The sequence below is a fragment of the Ranitomeya variabilis genome, chromosome 2 (genome assembly GCF_051348905.1).
Source record: "Ranitomeya variabilis isolate aRanVar5 chromosome 2, aRanVar5.hap1, whole genome shotgun sequence".
Classification (NCBI taxonomy): Eukaryota; Metazoa; Chordata; class Amphibia; order Anura; family Dendrobatidae; genus Ranitomeya; species Ranitomeya variabilis.
The window spans coordinates 274,227,556-274,243,787 of record NC_135233.1 but is presented as its reverse complement, the minus strand read 5'-3'; the positions used below and the strand labels follow the sequence as shown (position 1 = coordinate 274,243,787).

General features: G+C 40.1%; 1 protein-coding gene across 1 annotated transcript in view; it reads right to left on the bottom strand.

The window, feature by feature from the left end:
• Positions 1 to 7,824: 7,824 nt before the first annotated feature.
• NALF2 (NALCN channel auxiliary factor 2) overlaps positions 7,825 to 16,232 on the bottom strand; it is a 219,618-nt gene continuing 211,210 nt past the window's right edge. Inside the window, exon 3 of the mRNA XM_077284940.1 lies at positions 7,825 to 10,706. Coding sequence (XP_077141055.1) covers positions 10,330 to 10,706 — 377 coding nt within the window. The 3' untranslated portion in view covers positions 7,825 to 10,329. The remainder of the gene's footprint in view (positions 10,707 to 16,232) is intronic.

The following is a 16,232-nucleotide window of genomic DNA, read 5'->3' as shown; positions in this document are numbered from 1 at the left end:
CACAAAAGTCCCTACATGCATGTCGCCACACGCAACTCAACACACACAACTTGACACACGAAACTCGCCCTAAAACACACACAAGTCTGGTATCCTTCAAAAATAAAAATCTGATTAATAAGCAGACAAACTACAAGAGCAACAAATGTACCATATAGGAATCCGGCAGCTGTCAGTCACATGACCAGTCTATTATGTGTATGTGTGAGCTAATATATACTGCCAGGGGGTGGGCTTACTGTTGGCTGGGGATTTATCAGGCTGCCATTTTAGCTTACAAATACTGAGGTAAAAATACTGACCAAATAACGTGTGAACGAGGGCTAATACAGGAGGAGATGGCATACAGCTATATACTATATACAGGAGATGACACACAGGTATATACTATTTACAGGGGAGATGACACACAGGTATATACTATATACAGGAGGAGATGACACACAGATATATACTATATACAGGAGAGATGACACACAGGTATATACTATATAGAGGAGGAGATGACATACAGGTACATACTACATACAGGAGGAGATGACATACAGGTATATACTATATACAGGAGGAGATGACACACAGGTATATACTATATACAGGAGCAGATTACCTACAGGTATATAGTATATACAGGAGGAGATGACACAGGTATATGCTATGTATAGGAGGAGATGACATACAGGTATATACTATATACAGGAGATGACACACAGATATATACTATATATAGGTGAGATGACACACAGGTATATACTATATACAGGAGATTACATACAGGTATATCTAATATATAAAGCTGAATGTGTGTATGTATGTATGTGTGTATGTCCGGGATTGGCATCTGTACCGTCGCAGCTACAGCCACAAAATTTTGCACAGTCACACGTCTGGACCCCGAGAGCGTCATAGGCTATGTTGTGAGGTGAAATTTTAACCCCGCGCGTTCCAATTCACCAAACAATTTTGCTCCTATCTACATAATGGGGAAAAAGTGAAGGGAAAAGTGTTGGAGGAAAATTGACAGCTGCCAGATGTGAACAATGGGGACTTTAAGAATGAGAGCGATGGCGCCAAAGAGTATATAACGTACAGTTGCTAAGGTGGGGCCCCGACATGGGATACTCACCACACACGGGGATATGAACACAAACACAAAATGCGCCACACACTACCACGTGCTTGAACACATATACCACCCTCAGCACACATTTCACCACACACACACACCAACCTCGCCACATAAAAGTCGAAACACAAAAGTCACCACTCAAAACTCGCTACATGCAAAACTCGCCATATGCAAAACTAGGCTCACGCAAAACTCGCCACACGTGCAAAACTCACCTCATGGAAAACTCACCTCATGCAAAACTTGCACACACAGAAAAATTGCCACATGTACAAAAGTTGCACCACATGCAAAAGTTGCCTCACACAAAACTTGCACATACTCAAAATGCACCACACATAAAACTCGCCACGCGCAAAACTCGCCATGCACAAATCTTGCTGCACACAACTTGCTACACTAACCTGTCACATGCAACTCAACACACAAAATGTTGCTACACGCATGTCGCCACACAAAACTCATCTCACAAAAGTCGCTACATGCATGTCGCCACACGCAACTCAACACACACAACTTGACACATAAAACTCGCCCTAAAACACACACAAGTCTGGTATTGTCCTTCAAAAATAAAAATCTGATTAATAAGCAAACTACAAGAGCAACAAATGTACCATATAGGAAATACGGCAGCTGTCAGTCACATGACCTGTCTATTATGTGTATGTGTGAGCTAATATATACTGCCAGGGGGGAGGGCTTCCTGTTGGCTGGGGATTTATCAGGCTGCCAATAGCAACCAATCACAGCTCAGCTTCTATTTTGCTACAGTTAATTAACCTGAGCTCTGATTGGTTAATATAGGCAACAAAGACATTCTCAGTATAACAAAGCTAATATATGTTGTGAAATGCTTCTATTTGCTTAGTTTTTGCCTTTTAATAATTACATTTCTATCTATTTGTTTTGTGGTTTTTGTGTGCAGAATAAATTTTTGTTAACACATTCTATTTTGCTAACAGCAGTCATTAACCCGGGCGAAGCCGGGTAGTACAGCTAGTAAATAAATATTAATAATAATGTACCTTTGATTTTAAAACCTGATATTATGCGGGGTGTCATTCTGTCTGATACTCTGATTCTACCATATAGTGCCTGTTGTCTCTTGTATTTTTTTCTATGTATCAAACAAAAGGGTGATGGTTTGGGCATCTTGTCACTTGGGTACCAATTAAAGGGATTCTGTCAGTAGGGTGAACCCTCCTAAGCTGTCTATATTAGTATGTAGGTCATATGAAGCCAAATAAAATGACAAATTGATATCTGTGATCCGATTAGTTCTTCCTGAGATAGTAGCTGTAACTGAGCTGTTCAGGATTATCGGCCGGACGCTGACCTGCATGAGAATCGGCCTCCAGAGCTTATTTTAAATAAAAGGGATCATTACCAGTGTCATATGGGATGGCCGCTCTCTGATCTCACGACGGAGTTGTGTGTGATTATATCTGACACATCTGCAGGTTGCTCTCAGCTTCAGCTTCTAGTATTGCAACACAGCAGAGCAGTGAGAGCTGCAGCAAGTGTGTTAGTAAGGAGACATGGTTCAGTTCCTCTGTTCTATGTTAGTAACGTGTCACACTGGGAACGCCCACTTTCATTTATAATAATCTCTGGAGGCAGATTCTCATACAGATCAGTGACCGACCCATAGCCTGGAACGGCTCATAGAAAAACGTGGATTTCTCTAAAATAAGACATCAGATTGCAGATATCAAGGAATCATTTTGTTTAGCTTCCTATGATCTACATTCCCATATAGGCGGATTAGGAGGGTTGACCCTACTGACAGATTCCCTTTATCATCTTGGTAATGCAACCGCAAGTATTGAATGGGAATTCAGATCAGCAGCATCCATATTTATTCATGTGAATATGTTTGTTTTTGTCGTCATTCCCAACAGCACATAGCAAGTAAGTTATATCACCCTACCGAGAAGTCCTGAGCTGCTCCGATTACAGGGCACGCTCTGCTACATCCCCTAATAGTCGCAGGGACATACTGGCTCGGTAATTTCCCAGATGTTCAGGTCATCTGAAGGCAGCTGTAAGTCACAGACTTTTTAGGCTCACTCAGGGAGCCGCGTGGAGCAGTAACGGCGAGATCTGGGAGCGTTTAATAGTTATAAATGTCAGAAGCAAGAGAATGTGAACTAGGAAAGAGGAATTGGACGCCAGAGAGATGGGATGCTCAATTGTTTCTAATACGGAGCCTGGAGGCTTTCTAGATGGTTTCCTATCTTTTCTTTCACTCTTCTCTCTGGGGCATGAACTCATTGCCAATAAAATCAGGTGTAAACCCTGCTTAACTTACAGCATTACGTGCATTATTACATCTGTACGACACAAATATCGCATGTGGGCTCACAGCCCCCTCTTACTTATACAATTCTAGCATTTCTTCTGTCCACTAAATTAATTTTCAACCCAAGCCAGCTAATAACGAGCAGATGGAAAGGACCTGATATCCAAGATCTGGAAGGTTTTTTTTTAGGAAGTCGTTTTCTCCACAACAGATGATGTATGCCTCACAATTTGTGAAACGCTCGCTGTCATAATGTAAAAACAACAAATGCAAATCTTATATATGTTCTGTAAATCTCTGCCAAGACACCAGTGATTACAAGTGACAAATACTCCCTGGCAGAGAAATCTAGTGTGCAGTAACTGCTATATGTGAGGGATAATGAGAGACACATGATTTCACATGCCTGGCGGATATCACAGCGCATGAATAATATTCATATTAGTTGTACAAGTAGGTGTGCAAATAGCTAGGGAGAAATGATAGGGGCTATCAGAGACCATTAAGGGCCGTCAATGTATGAATGTTCAGGGTCCAAACCTCCAGGTGGGTTACCGACCATGAACACAATATTTAGGTACTTCCATTTAAAAATGCATATGTAGTATTTTATGCATATAGTATTTATTTTTACATTTTCGGAAGAAAAATATGTGAACCAGCGCTGCCACTAATGGAAGGTGTATAAAGCTGCAAAAATTGATGCTTGCTTGCCTGCCTGCCTGCGTAATGAAAGGTGATATAAAAAAGGAAAGAACAAGCGCTAAATGCACCTGTTTGTCACTTTTACAATTTTGCAGCAAACAGTCAAAAAAAGAAAGAACTACATTGCTTATACTTGATTATTAGGTGTGTGTACATGAGTCATGGCTATAAGGTGGTGAATGCCGACCTATTTAGATGGTTTCCGCCTGTGATGATGGCATACAAAGTTTTCTTTTCTTGGTGGCGGTCTGTATAGTAAGCCGATGGTGCTTGGGATGATTATTACTGCTTTGGAACTTTACGGAAAGCAATGTCGGAAGCGTTCCGGTTGGTCACACTTGCCTAGACACTGTGAGAAGAAAACTGCCACCCTGGTCACACATGACACGTGACGTCACTGTCTACAAGTTCTTCTTAAGGCAAAAAGGGCGTTGCTTAATCCTACACGTTTCGAAAGGTTTCGAAACACGTGAGTGGCCGGAACGCTGCTGATACTGCTTTCAGTAAAGTTCTAAAGCAGGAATAATCATCCCATGCACCATCTGCCGGCAAGAAAAGGAAACTTTGCACGCCATAATCACAAGGGGAAACCATCTAAATAGGTCGGCATTTACCCCCTGATATTCATGATTTATGTACACACACCTATTAATCAGGTATAAACATATTTCCTCATTTTTAATTGCCACATTTGAAGTATTGCATCAAACAGACAGGTGCATTTAATGCATATTCTTTCCTTTTTTATATAATTTTTCAAATTTTCCCATAGAATAGAACAAGCTAATGAAATAATTAAACCACAGCCTAGTACCCTCCTGGGCCATCATTACCTGAATAAAGACAAATAATAAGTAAAAGATTATCCTCAACGGGAGATAGAGGGGATAACTTCTCGATTGATAGGCTTCTGACCGCAGGGGCCCCCATCCATCCGAGAAGAAGGCCCTGAAGAGCCTTGTGTAAATGGAGTGGTGGACGACTATGTGCACTGCATTCACTGTGAATGTGCTTAAGGTGAAGGCCAGAGATAACCAGCTGGTCCTCGGCATGCCTATAAAAAAGAATGGAGTGGCAGTGACCATGATTGACCACCGTTCTATTTACATGGGGCTCTTCAGGGTCTCAGGATTGGTGGGGGTCTCAGCTGATATTACAGAAGTTCTGCACATATTAAGTTTTACTTTTTTGTAAGACTTCAAGAGATGTACTCGGAAATTATGTCCATGTAGGAAAAATATCTTAAGTTGTTGGAGAACTAAGGGCTCTTCACAGCTTACCACTTGATCTTCAGCAAACCACCAGGTATATTTTACTTTGAAACAAGGGCTCTTTCAGAACAAACATACTTTAAAAAACCGTCCGGGGACTATGTCTCAACTGAATAGCTTTAGACAGGTCCCAGTGGTTTCTCCCCACCCAGATCCCTTTGACTGATAGGTCTCTCCCTGCACACATAAATAGAGGGACATCTATTAGTCAACTGGAGTAGGGTGAGGAAAAGTTGCCAGGGACCAGCCTCGGACTAGCTATGACAAGATACATAGCCAGGTTTTCAAAGCATATTTCCTTGAAACGTTGCAGTGGAACATACAATGGCTGCAGTAATACAGCAGGAGTCTGATTCATGCTGCCCAAACAACAGGCAATGTGAATCATTAATCTGATGACAGGTTCCCTTTAAAGTACTTCTGATTCATGTAACTTGCATTATTGCCTTTAAATATAGGAGACGTGTAAAAACCCCAATATTGCCGGTAGTACGATGTATGATAGTTACCTACATGAAAACTAGAATAGATTACCTCCAGGTCAACAAATTACATGGAACTCACAAGAACAAATGATCTACCATCTATGGGACCACTCTATGTAAATCCCTACCTTCGTAATGTCATGCTTTATTGCCAATTGTAACCTAGGGAGTAAAGCAAAGATATCTGTATTATTTAAAAGACAAGAAATGACTACGGAGTGCAGATACATTGTACATGGACCGATTTCCCAAATGCACTATAGTAGGTCCCTATCAAATTTTATGAGAGAAAAGTAATACTCTGAGGGACTTTTAAATGGAAACACACAATTCCTATAGAAACTGTTCATGTGTAGAATTCCCCTAGAAATGATCGCAGATGTGTAATTGCCGATCTAGTATAAGCTGCCAAAATACAATAGTTCCATCCCTCTCTGGTAACAGAGGATGCAGTAAAAGAAACGGTTTTGTGTTACATATCAATTAAATGTGTAGCGTATGAGACCATACTGTAATCCTGTTACTTCTGACATGACCGGATAACGATGACTAGGAGAACTGGGGTGATGACTAGGAGAACTGGGGTGATGACTATCGAGGGTGCTCACATGGGTCGGATGTGCAGCGAACTTCCACTACATACTAAAGCATGTGAATAAGGTTTTACAAAATCTCTCTCATACACCGCAGAGCTAATCCGCAACGTAAATCGCCCGTCTGCTTTCACTTTGTGCTGTAATCTGTATCATTGAGCGAGGTGAAACCCATAGGAAGGCCGGTTTCACACATCAGTTTTATCCTTTTTATTTCTCATATGTGATTTTATTTCAGTGTATTAGATCCTATTTTGGTCCTTGTATCATTTTTTAACAACACTCATTGCATCTGGTTTTCTCATATGAAAAAATTAATTCTTAACTTCTCCTAGCCATTAAGAAGTAAAATCACTCTGAGTGACATCTGAGCACTGTTTTGTTTTTCCCATGGAGCCAACGACTTGTTTTGATGAGTTTGATCACGTAAATGTCCCCGTTTGGACAAGTGGAAAGGCACATTCACTGTAATAGGTCTGTGATCTTTCTACAAAAATAATGTGATCTTTCTACAAAAATTCGTATATTCAACATCTGCATACATCTTAGTGCTTACAGAGTGCTGCTGTATGCTTTTTTTGTACATGAGAATAAAACAGGTCTATTTGATGTAAAAATTGAAACGGACATGTGAATGCAGCCTTAGGCTGGGTGCAGATAAGCATTTTTTTAGGGTCCATAAAGGGTTCACAATGCCATATCTGGTGATGGGTCTCCCGACCTGAACTTACAGCCTCATAATAGCAAAAAAACAGACAAATGAAAGGGAGGGATAAAATATAAATCATATAAGATATTTTGCAACCATCTGAAAAGACAGGACAATGGTGTGGGCATATAATCAGTCCCAGAAAAAAAAAAATATATATAAGTAAAATAGTGTATATGTGATAAACAATAATCAATCTAAAAACTAGGATAAGAGTGTGCACATATCATCAGACCCACAAAAATATATGTATAAAAATACAATAGTGTCAATGTAATAGACACTAATCAATACTCACCAAATATAATGTAAAAAAACGAAAGTGCATGTGCAATATAAAAAAAAAATATGTATGAAAAAAAAATAATGCCAGTATAATCAAGAAGAGTGCAAATAACCAAAAGTGAAGGTAATACAATATATATACATATATTTATTATATCTATACTCAGTGCGCACACCAAAATTGTACATAAAATTCAAAGATGGGATATACCTTTATGCCTGACTTTCCAAGTACAGCGCTCTACTACATATATATATATTGTATTACCTTCAGTAATTGATTAGTGTCTATTACACAGACACTAATGTATTTTCATACATATATTTTTGTGGGTCTGATGATATGTGCACACTCTTATCCTAGTTTTTAGATTGATTATTGTCTATCACATATACACTATTTTACTTTTATATATATATTTTTTTTTTTCTGGGACTGATTATATGCCCACACCATTGTCCTGTCTTTTCAGATGGTTGCAAAATATCTTACATGATTTATATTTTATATTTTATCCCTCCCTTTCATTTGTCTGTTTTTTTGCTATTATTTCCATTTGTATTTTGTAAAATACATGTATTTTAATTTTTGTGGTATTTATTACTTCCAAGTGCGTGCACATTGTCTGTGCCATTGTTTGCCAACAATAATGGCATGTTTTATTATACCTATTTTGTACATATTGTCTTATTATATATTTATATATTTTTTTAACTCTTATATAGTGGTTTTTCGGTTTGTTTTATATGTCCCAAATGGTTAGCCATTCTTCTTTTTTTAGCAATTTCAATTTTCTCTGTCTAATTTTATAATTTTTTTATATTTTAAATATTATTATTATTATTATTATTATTATTATTATTATCTGGCTGGGAAATAGGGTTGCTATTGTGATTTATTGTTTATGGATTGAGTCTAATAGTCAATTCTGCCTGATATATGACATATGGAAATTAGCTCTCACCCACAAAGAAAAAAATAATATCTTGCTAGTCCCTCCTATTGGAGGTCGCCACCCTATATCTAACTTTCTGACCCTCTATCAAACTTTGCAGTATGACCAAGGATATTATCAAAGCCAGACACACAGAGCGCTAGTCTGCAGACTTTCCCCCATGGAGCATTGCCAATAGCACTTCATAGACAATTGGGTTCCTTTATGAGCCAAATTACTCCATAACTGAATGAAGGGCATCTTATTCAGCCAGGCTAAGCCTGTTCTCCACTGATGTGGGGCATGTAACATGGGAAAGTCTATGTTTCCTTTAAAATAATTAGTTAACCATTATTGTGATTGTTTAACTGAATTATGTATTAATTGACTTCACATGCAGCGTTAACCCTACCTTACCTTTCTCCCGCTCCCTGAAGCTCTCAGAACTTTCCCCCACTGACTTACAGGTCGTATTAGCTAATATGTTGTTGACATGACTGCACTTGTATTACACCTTGGATATCCATTATTATCTCCATCCTTAACGTTTATAAAGTTAGGACACTAAAAAAATAGATTCTGTGGCTTATAGACCATTATACTGTCTTATAGAGGGTGAAGATACAGATTAGATATTAGAAAACCCTTTTGACTGTGAGGGTGATCAATGAGTGGAACAGGCTGCCACGAGAGGTGGTGAGTTTTCCTGCAATGGAAGTCTTCAACCAGAGGCTGGACACACATCTGTCTGAGATGGTTTAGTGAGTCCTGCATTGAGCAGGGGGTTGGACATGATGACCCTGGAGGTCCCTTCCAACTCTAACATTCTATGATTCTATGACCCTAATATCATAGCTACAGAGCTGTAAGATGAAAACTCAACTTTTTTTTTTTTGGAAAGCTTGAGTTGATCCCACAGATAGTGAAGGGAAATAATAATGCATGGTGGATGAGGACTTATAATTTGATCTGATGTATTTTGATGCAATCTATAGGAAGAATAGCCCTGGTTTTTGTAGGTAAGTGTATTGGCAACATTCAGATTGCATTGTGACATTTGACATCTATAAACCACCTGACATGATGCTATATGACCCTCCATAGTAATAAATACTATATATTGTATTCTTCTCTATACATTTTCTTATATTTTATCTCTCATTCTCTTATACATATTTTTTTCTGTACATGTGTGATACCATAAAAGATATATTTCTATTTTTTTGCACATTCTGTTAATATTTGTGGCTCATGATGCCTGTGACGTTGTAACCAGTGATTACGGGACTTCTCCTGTAATAGAAACATCATTATGACATCTACACAGGATAGGACTATTTCATCGATTCGCCTTTCTATGTGTAACCCTGGTTTGATGATATTAAAACATAAGTTTTCTTTTTTTTTTTTTTATTTACTTTAGAAATACGGCTGCCATTTGGCCATAAGCTGTTGGATATGTAGGCCAGCTCTCAATCAGCATGACCAAGAATACATTCGGGGCAGCACTAAAGCACTTAGCATCTACCACAAGTAAGGCTCACCGGTAGTTACCAGCGGGCTCAACCGACTTAATTTCTCTAACCATGGAGTGCATTTTTTTTTACTTGGCCAGGCATTCTTCCCACTTTTGCACTCATCATAAGGATACTGGACCACCCCAATCTGACTCTGCCTTACGTTGCCTCTGCATAACACAAGCATCATTTCAAGGCCACTGACACAGAACCCTTCTCAAAGTTGTGTCTCACAGCCCTCTAACCCAAAGGACACATTTTGTTTTTACCATGCTGTGTCATGGTTAACTGCTGCTGAGGGCAATCTCCCAGTGCCTCTGGGTTATAGAAAAGGGCACACCCTTTAGAAGAACTTATTCCAATCTTCTGAGTTTTCAGAAAGCACTTCCATGTGTTCACTCTTCACGTGCCGATGTCTCATCCATGCTGGGCATGGCTTCCAAGCTCACCCCATTTTGCACAGCTGAAAAGGAGGCCATGGTGTGGAGCAACATAAGCACCAGCACACATAGCTTTAGTCTCGTGTTTCCGAGGCGGGATCCCGCTGAGACCGGCAGCAGAGATGGTTTGTGATGATGATGGTAAGGATGCAAGTGATGATGCCGATGGTGAGGATGCTGGTGGTGGCGACTGCGGTGTTGGTAATACATGGATTGGGAGTTCAAAGATTTGGTAGATGTATTGTGGGCACCGCTCCCCAGGGTGTTGCAGGAATGCCATCGGACATCACAACAAACCGCATCTGTGTTAGACATATGGTTTTCTAGCAAATCTGTTGGGAAACAAAAAATATAGTGAAAACATGTTTAACAACACAGAAGTATTAGCATACGATATTCTATGTGAATTGATACCTGCATGCTTTAAAGAGAACCCGTCAGCACCATTTTGTAATGCACATTCCCAATCATTAGTGAACAAGGCAACCTACTAATTAACACTTTTTCCCCCCCATGCAGTTTGCTTTGGCCCGTGTAACAGGGCCTTTAAGTGACTGCTGATTGACTTGTTATATCATTAACCATTTGTCGCTATGGTCATGTATCTCTCCTTGTTAAAGAATTGGGTTCATAAAATATTTTATCATTACTTTCTACGTGATCAAGGTATGCCAAAAGAGTGTGTGGCCAAGGATAGTCCTTAAGCTTGTTAGACGTACACCTTAGGAGAATGTTAAGGTGTATACAACAGTTATAGAGACGATAGATTTGAAGGAAATTGATGAGCGGTCTGGTGGCAACTGTCTTCAAGTTTAGGAGCTAGGGTAAAGTAGATTGCAAACTCCCCATCAGGGGAGATGAGGCCTAGTATATAGAAATCTAACAGTGATTCTGTGCAGGCAGCAGCAAGAAGATGTATGACCTTTGGAAATTTGATGACTGCATGTTGGAGCTAATGTAAATGATGATCTTTGGACTTAATTGTTCCTTTACAAGAGAAAAGGAAGAAATACCTGGGTAAACTCATTAGAACTATCTGTAGATGTACAGAACAGATATGCGTGTAACAAGAGGATATGGTAAGTGCTCACAAAGTGTCACCAAACCTACAGGTCTCTGTACGGCTAGGACAATTTAATGCCTAAAATAAAATATACATTTTTTTTATTTTTAGATAGATCAAATAATACAAAGATAAAAAAAAGTTTTTATTTTTAGATAGATCAAATAATACAAAGATAAAAAAAATGAAGCAGCACTGGTAGGATGTTGGAGTCATGGCTTCCTAGGTTTACCAAAAATCCCGTAAGTAAAAAAAAGGACAGTACTTCAATAGTAAATATGCAAAAAAGACGGACTCTTTATTAGCCTATAAAGTGCAATGCAACGCTTCAACTCGTACACATTCAGCCTTTCTCTAACCATACTCAGTGACAGTTTTCATTCTACTTCTACCCCTGATTCCAGTAATCACATTACTCACTGATCAAAAACTGTTAGAGAACGCTAAAATAACACATCGGATCTCAATGAACAAAAGCTTCAAGTAGAAAATCCATACTGGTATAAATTGTCTAATTTGTTCATAACAAAATGAATGTTTCTGTGGTCAAACAAATGCGGGATGGATTCAAAATCACCACAAAAATGAAAGTAAAAAATTGAAATCACAGATGGGACTTCGTGGCTGCGTCAGATGCGCTCATACATAACTTATTAAAGGGGTGTGCTGCATGGACAAGTAAAATTTTGCCTTTATTTCTGAATATATTCTAAAATCCATAACATTGAATAAGAGTTTCATTTCTGACACGTTTCGCGCAAACAACTTTCTTTCAGTCACAGCTATCGGTAACTACACTTTGCTTACAATTCATAGTAATGCCAGCTAATCACAAACAATTACAATGCTATAAAATCTCAGGAGAGGTAACCCTGAATAGAAAGCACATCAAACCCCAAACCAATCGCATAAGCTAGAAGCCACTTATGTGTGAACATAGGCGAAAATCAAGAGAATTCCATACTAAAACCTCAGAACAATTTACCAAGGTGAAAAGACATTAGATGTTGGGTAAATGTGAGGGAAAATTCATTTTGATATATCTAAAAGGGCATATCCCACATAGTGATATAAAATGGGGCACTAATGGAGGACCTACCATGTCTTGTTCCTATGCTGATTGCCAATTCAGAAGCACAGGCTACGCTATGAGCACAGGTCCTATTAATGGACATTGGCCTTCATGTCTTACTCATGGAGTCTGTTTCTGACAGTGTGGTCAGACACATGCACCTCTGTCACCTGCTGGAGGTCATGTTGTAGGACTCGAACATTCCACTCTATTCATCCTTGCACAAAGGAGCAGAAACTGGTCATGTCGCTGGGTTGTTGCTCTTCTTCTGTACTGTGTAGCTATCCTCGCGTCTAGCATTGTGTTCTAATATATGCTCCATGCTCCTGAGATTGTGCTGGGATACACAGCAAACCATCTTGTGACGGCACACATTGATGTGCCATCCTGCAGGAGCTGGATTATCTGCGCAATCTGAATGTGCTGCCCCTGCAGGTCCTACTTCATGCTACCAGACGTGAAATAATGCCACTTTCACTTGCACCAAAGTAGGTGTATTTGATTCATATTCACTTCTGATTCCTATAGCCCAGAAGCTTAATTGACTTGGGGATGTGCACATTTTCTCTTATGGTTGGGTTTAGACAAACGTAGAAAAAAATCGTCTGTTTTTAATACTCAAAAAAAATGGACGATTGTCAAGAGTATTGCCATTTGTGTGTCATCCCTATGTCCATCTTTTATATACGTATGACATCAGTTTTTGTACATCAACTCTAATAAGAACTTAAATAGCCAATTAGTTTCCTATATTAATAATTGCATGTACCGTGAAATTGGACACAATACAAATAATTTGCATATGAACCTTTTTTTTTTGCACTCTTATAGACTTGAATGGTCGAGTCTCATCCAAAAGAACAGAGGAGATTAGTGCATTCTGCAATTTTTCTCACAAGGACGTTTGGTCCATATCAGAGAACTGTCATCTGCCCAGCCCTACTGAATAGCATTGGTCAGTGGGTAGTCACTGTGATATCAGATCTAGCGATGAGCAAAGGTGCTTGGATAACGTCTTATCCGAGCATGTTCGAATGTTATCCGAGTATCTTGGGCACGCTCGTATATTATGTTCGAGTCCTTGTGGCTGCATGATTTGTGGCTGTTAGACAGCCTCAACATGTGGAGACTGCCTGTTTGTTAGGGAATCCCCACAAGTGTTGAAGCTGTCTAACAGCCATAAATCATTCAGCTGCAGGGACTCGAGTATAATACACAAGCACATCCAAGCTGTTCTGCGACACCAAGAAGGAATAGCTGTGAAATTATGGAAATCACAGGATGGATAGAAATGTTAATGATGTTCAATTGCCAAGGTGTGTAAGTGTGTGTATTTCTCCTCATGGCACTCATACTTGATACTGAATACAATGTGACATCTTGAAATGATGTTTCTGTTTTTTCATCACGTGCACATCATTAACATGTCTATCCATCCTGCGATTTCCATAATTCTACCCTCTTTCTTGGTTTTGCAATTTCAGTGATGAGGAGTGTGTAGACGTCAGATGACATAGGTCTAGTGCTGACTTTTCTTCTGCGCAGTTCAGATGGCCATAAAACATCTGCATTTTAGCGACCGTATTACTGATGAAACATCTGGGGTCCAAATGGACAAAACTTTGATCACTATAGAACCTTAGTTATCTAAGTTATAGCTGGGAGAAACATGGATTTTAATGTGGCATCCAAAATACAGACCATAAATTGCAGGCTGTTCATCCAGCTCTCCCAGCTCCAATCTTCTTGGTGATGTCGTAGAGAAGATCAGAGCCGAGCCGGCTGTCAGGGAATGTGTGCCTCAAGGCAAACACCCAGATACCCTGCTATAAAGATTATCGTTAATAGAGGGACGGGCACTGTCTTTAACCACATCAGCCAATCGCAGGGTCCTGATGGTTGTCATTAATGGCCTTGGGGTCTGCCAGCTATGATGGCCTCTTAGACCTTGTTCATGGCAGGTCCTAACAGGCCAAGTGTCAGTGTAACATTGACAGATCTGATGCACTGCAATGTGTTAGATCTGCAATGAAAATGAAAGCTATTAAAGTAGAAAGTTAAAATAAAAAGTAAAAAAATCAATGAAGTTTTTTAAAATTTAAAATAACCAACAGAAATCCACACAAAAAGTGCAGAAAAATGTTTTGCCACTAAAATGCAGATTTTATGTACTGTATAAACAAAATAGACAAAAATAGTATACATATCTGGTATTGCTGTGTCTGAAATGGCCTAACTATAAAATTGCCACATTATTTATCCTTTACGGCAGACCTGTCCAAACTGTGGCCCATGGGCCGGACTGGAACAGCCAGAAAGCCAGATGAGGCTAACACTATATTTATGGAAGCTATGTGGGCTCACATTGTATATATGGAGGCTATGTGGGGAGCTCATACTGTATATTGGAGACTATGTGGGGGCTCATACTATATATAGTGAGGCTATATGGGGCACATGCTGTATATCAGAAGTTATGTGGGGCTCACACTGTATATAGTGAGGCTATTAGGGAGCTAATTCTGTATATAGGGAGGCAATGTGGGGGCTCATGCTATATAGGGAGGCTATGTGGGGCTTACGCTCTATATAGGAGGCTATGTGGGGCTCACACTGTATATAGGAGAGTTTGTGGGGCTCACTCTGTATATAGGAGGCTATGTGGGGCTCACTCTGTATATGGGAGGCCATGTGTTACCTAATGCTATATGTAGGGAGGCTATTAGGGAGCTAATTCTGTATATAGGGAGGCTATGTGGGAGCTCATGCTATATAGGGAGGCTATGTGGGGCTTACGCTCTATATAGGGAGGCAATGTGGGGGCTCACGCTATATAAGGAGGCTATGTGGGGCTTACGCTCTACATAGGAGGCTATGTGGGGCTCATGCTGTATATAGGAGGGTATGTGGGGATCACACTGTATATAGGAGGGTATGTGGGGCTCACACTGTATATATGGAGTCTAGATGGGGCTCATGCTGCATAGAGGAGGCTAGGTGGGACTCACTGCATATAGGAGTCTATGTGAGGGCTCATGCTGTATATAGGAGGCTATGTTGGGGGCTCACACTGTATATAGGAGGCTTTGTGGGGGCTCACACTGTATATAGGAGGCATTGTGGGGGCTCACACTGTATATAGGAGGCTATGTGGGGACTCACGCTGTATATAGGAGGATATGTGGGGGCTCATGCTGTATACTGAAGGCTATGTGAGGCTCATGCTGTGTATAAGAGGCTATGTTGGGCACATGCTGTATATAAGAGGCAATCTGGGGCACATACTATATATCAGAGGTTATGTTGAGCATGCACTGTATATAAGAGGCTATGTGGGATGTGATGGATGGCACGGGAGAGATTATACAGAATCCCACCGCTGCCACCACATGTGAAAAACCCGCACCTCGCCACCCCACCTGATGTCACTATTTTGTGAGATGGATCATGTAATGCGGCCTCCCCACTTTCACCAACGTGACATTCCGCACCCCATGGGGACACATAAGGTCAGCTTGGTACAGTTTTGCACAGAAACACCCTGTCCACACGAACCCATGGAGGCATGGGAAGTGAGAGGAAGGGACACACACAGTCACTGAGGTGGCACCACACTCACTCACAACCATGACAGGCTGAGAGGCCCCTTTCACTAGCACGAGTGAAACAGCGTTGCCAGCATGGTAAGATTGCCATCAGTTCCTTATTAGATATAAGCCTGGT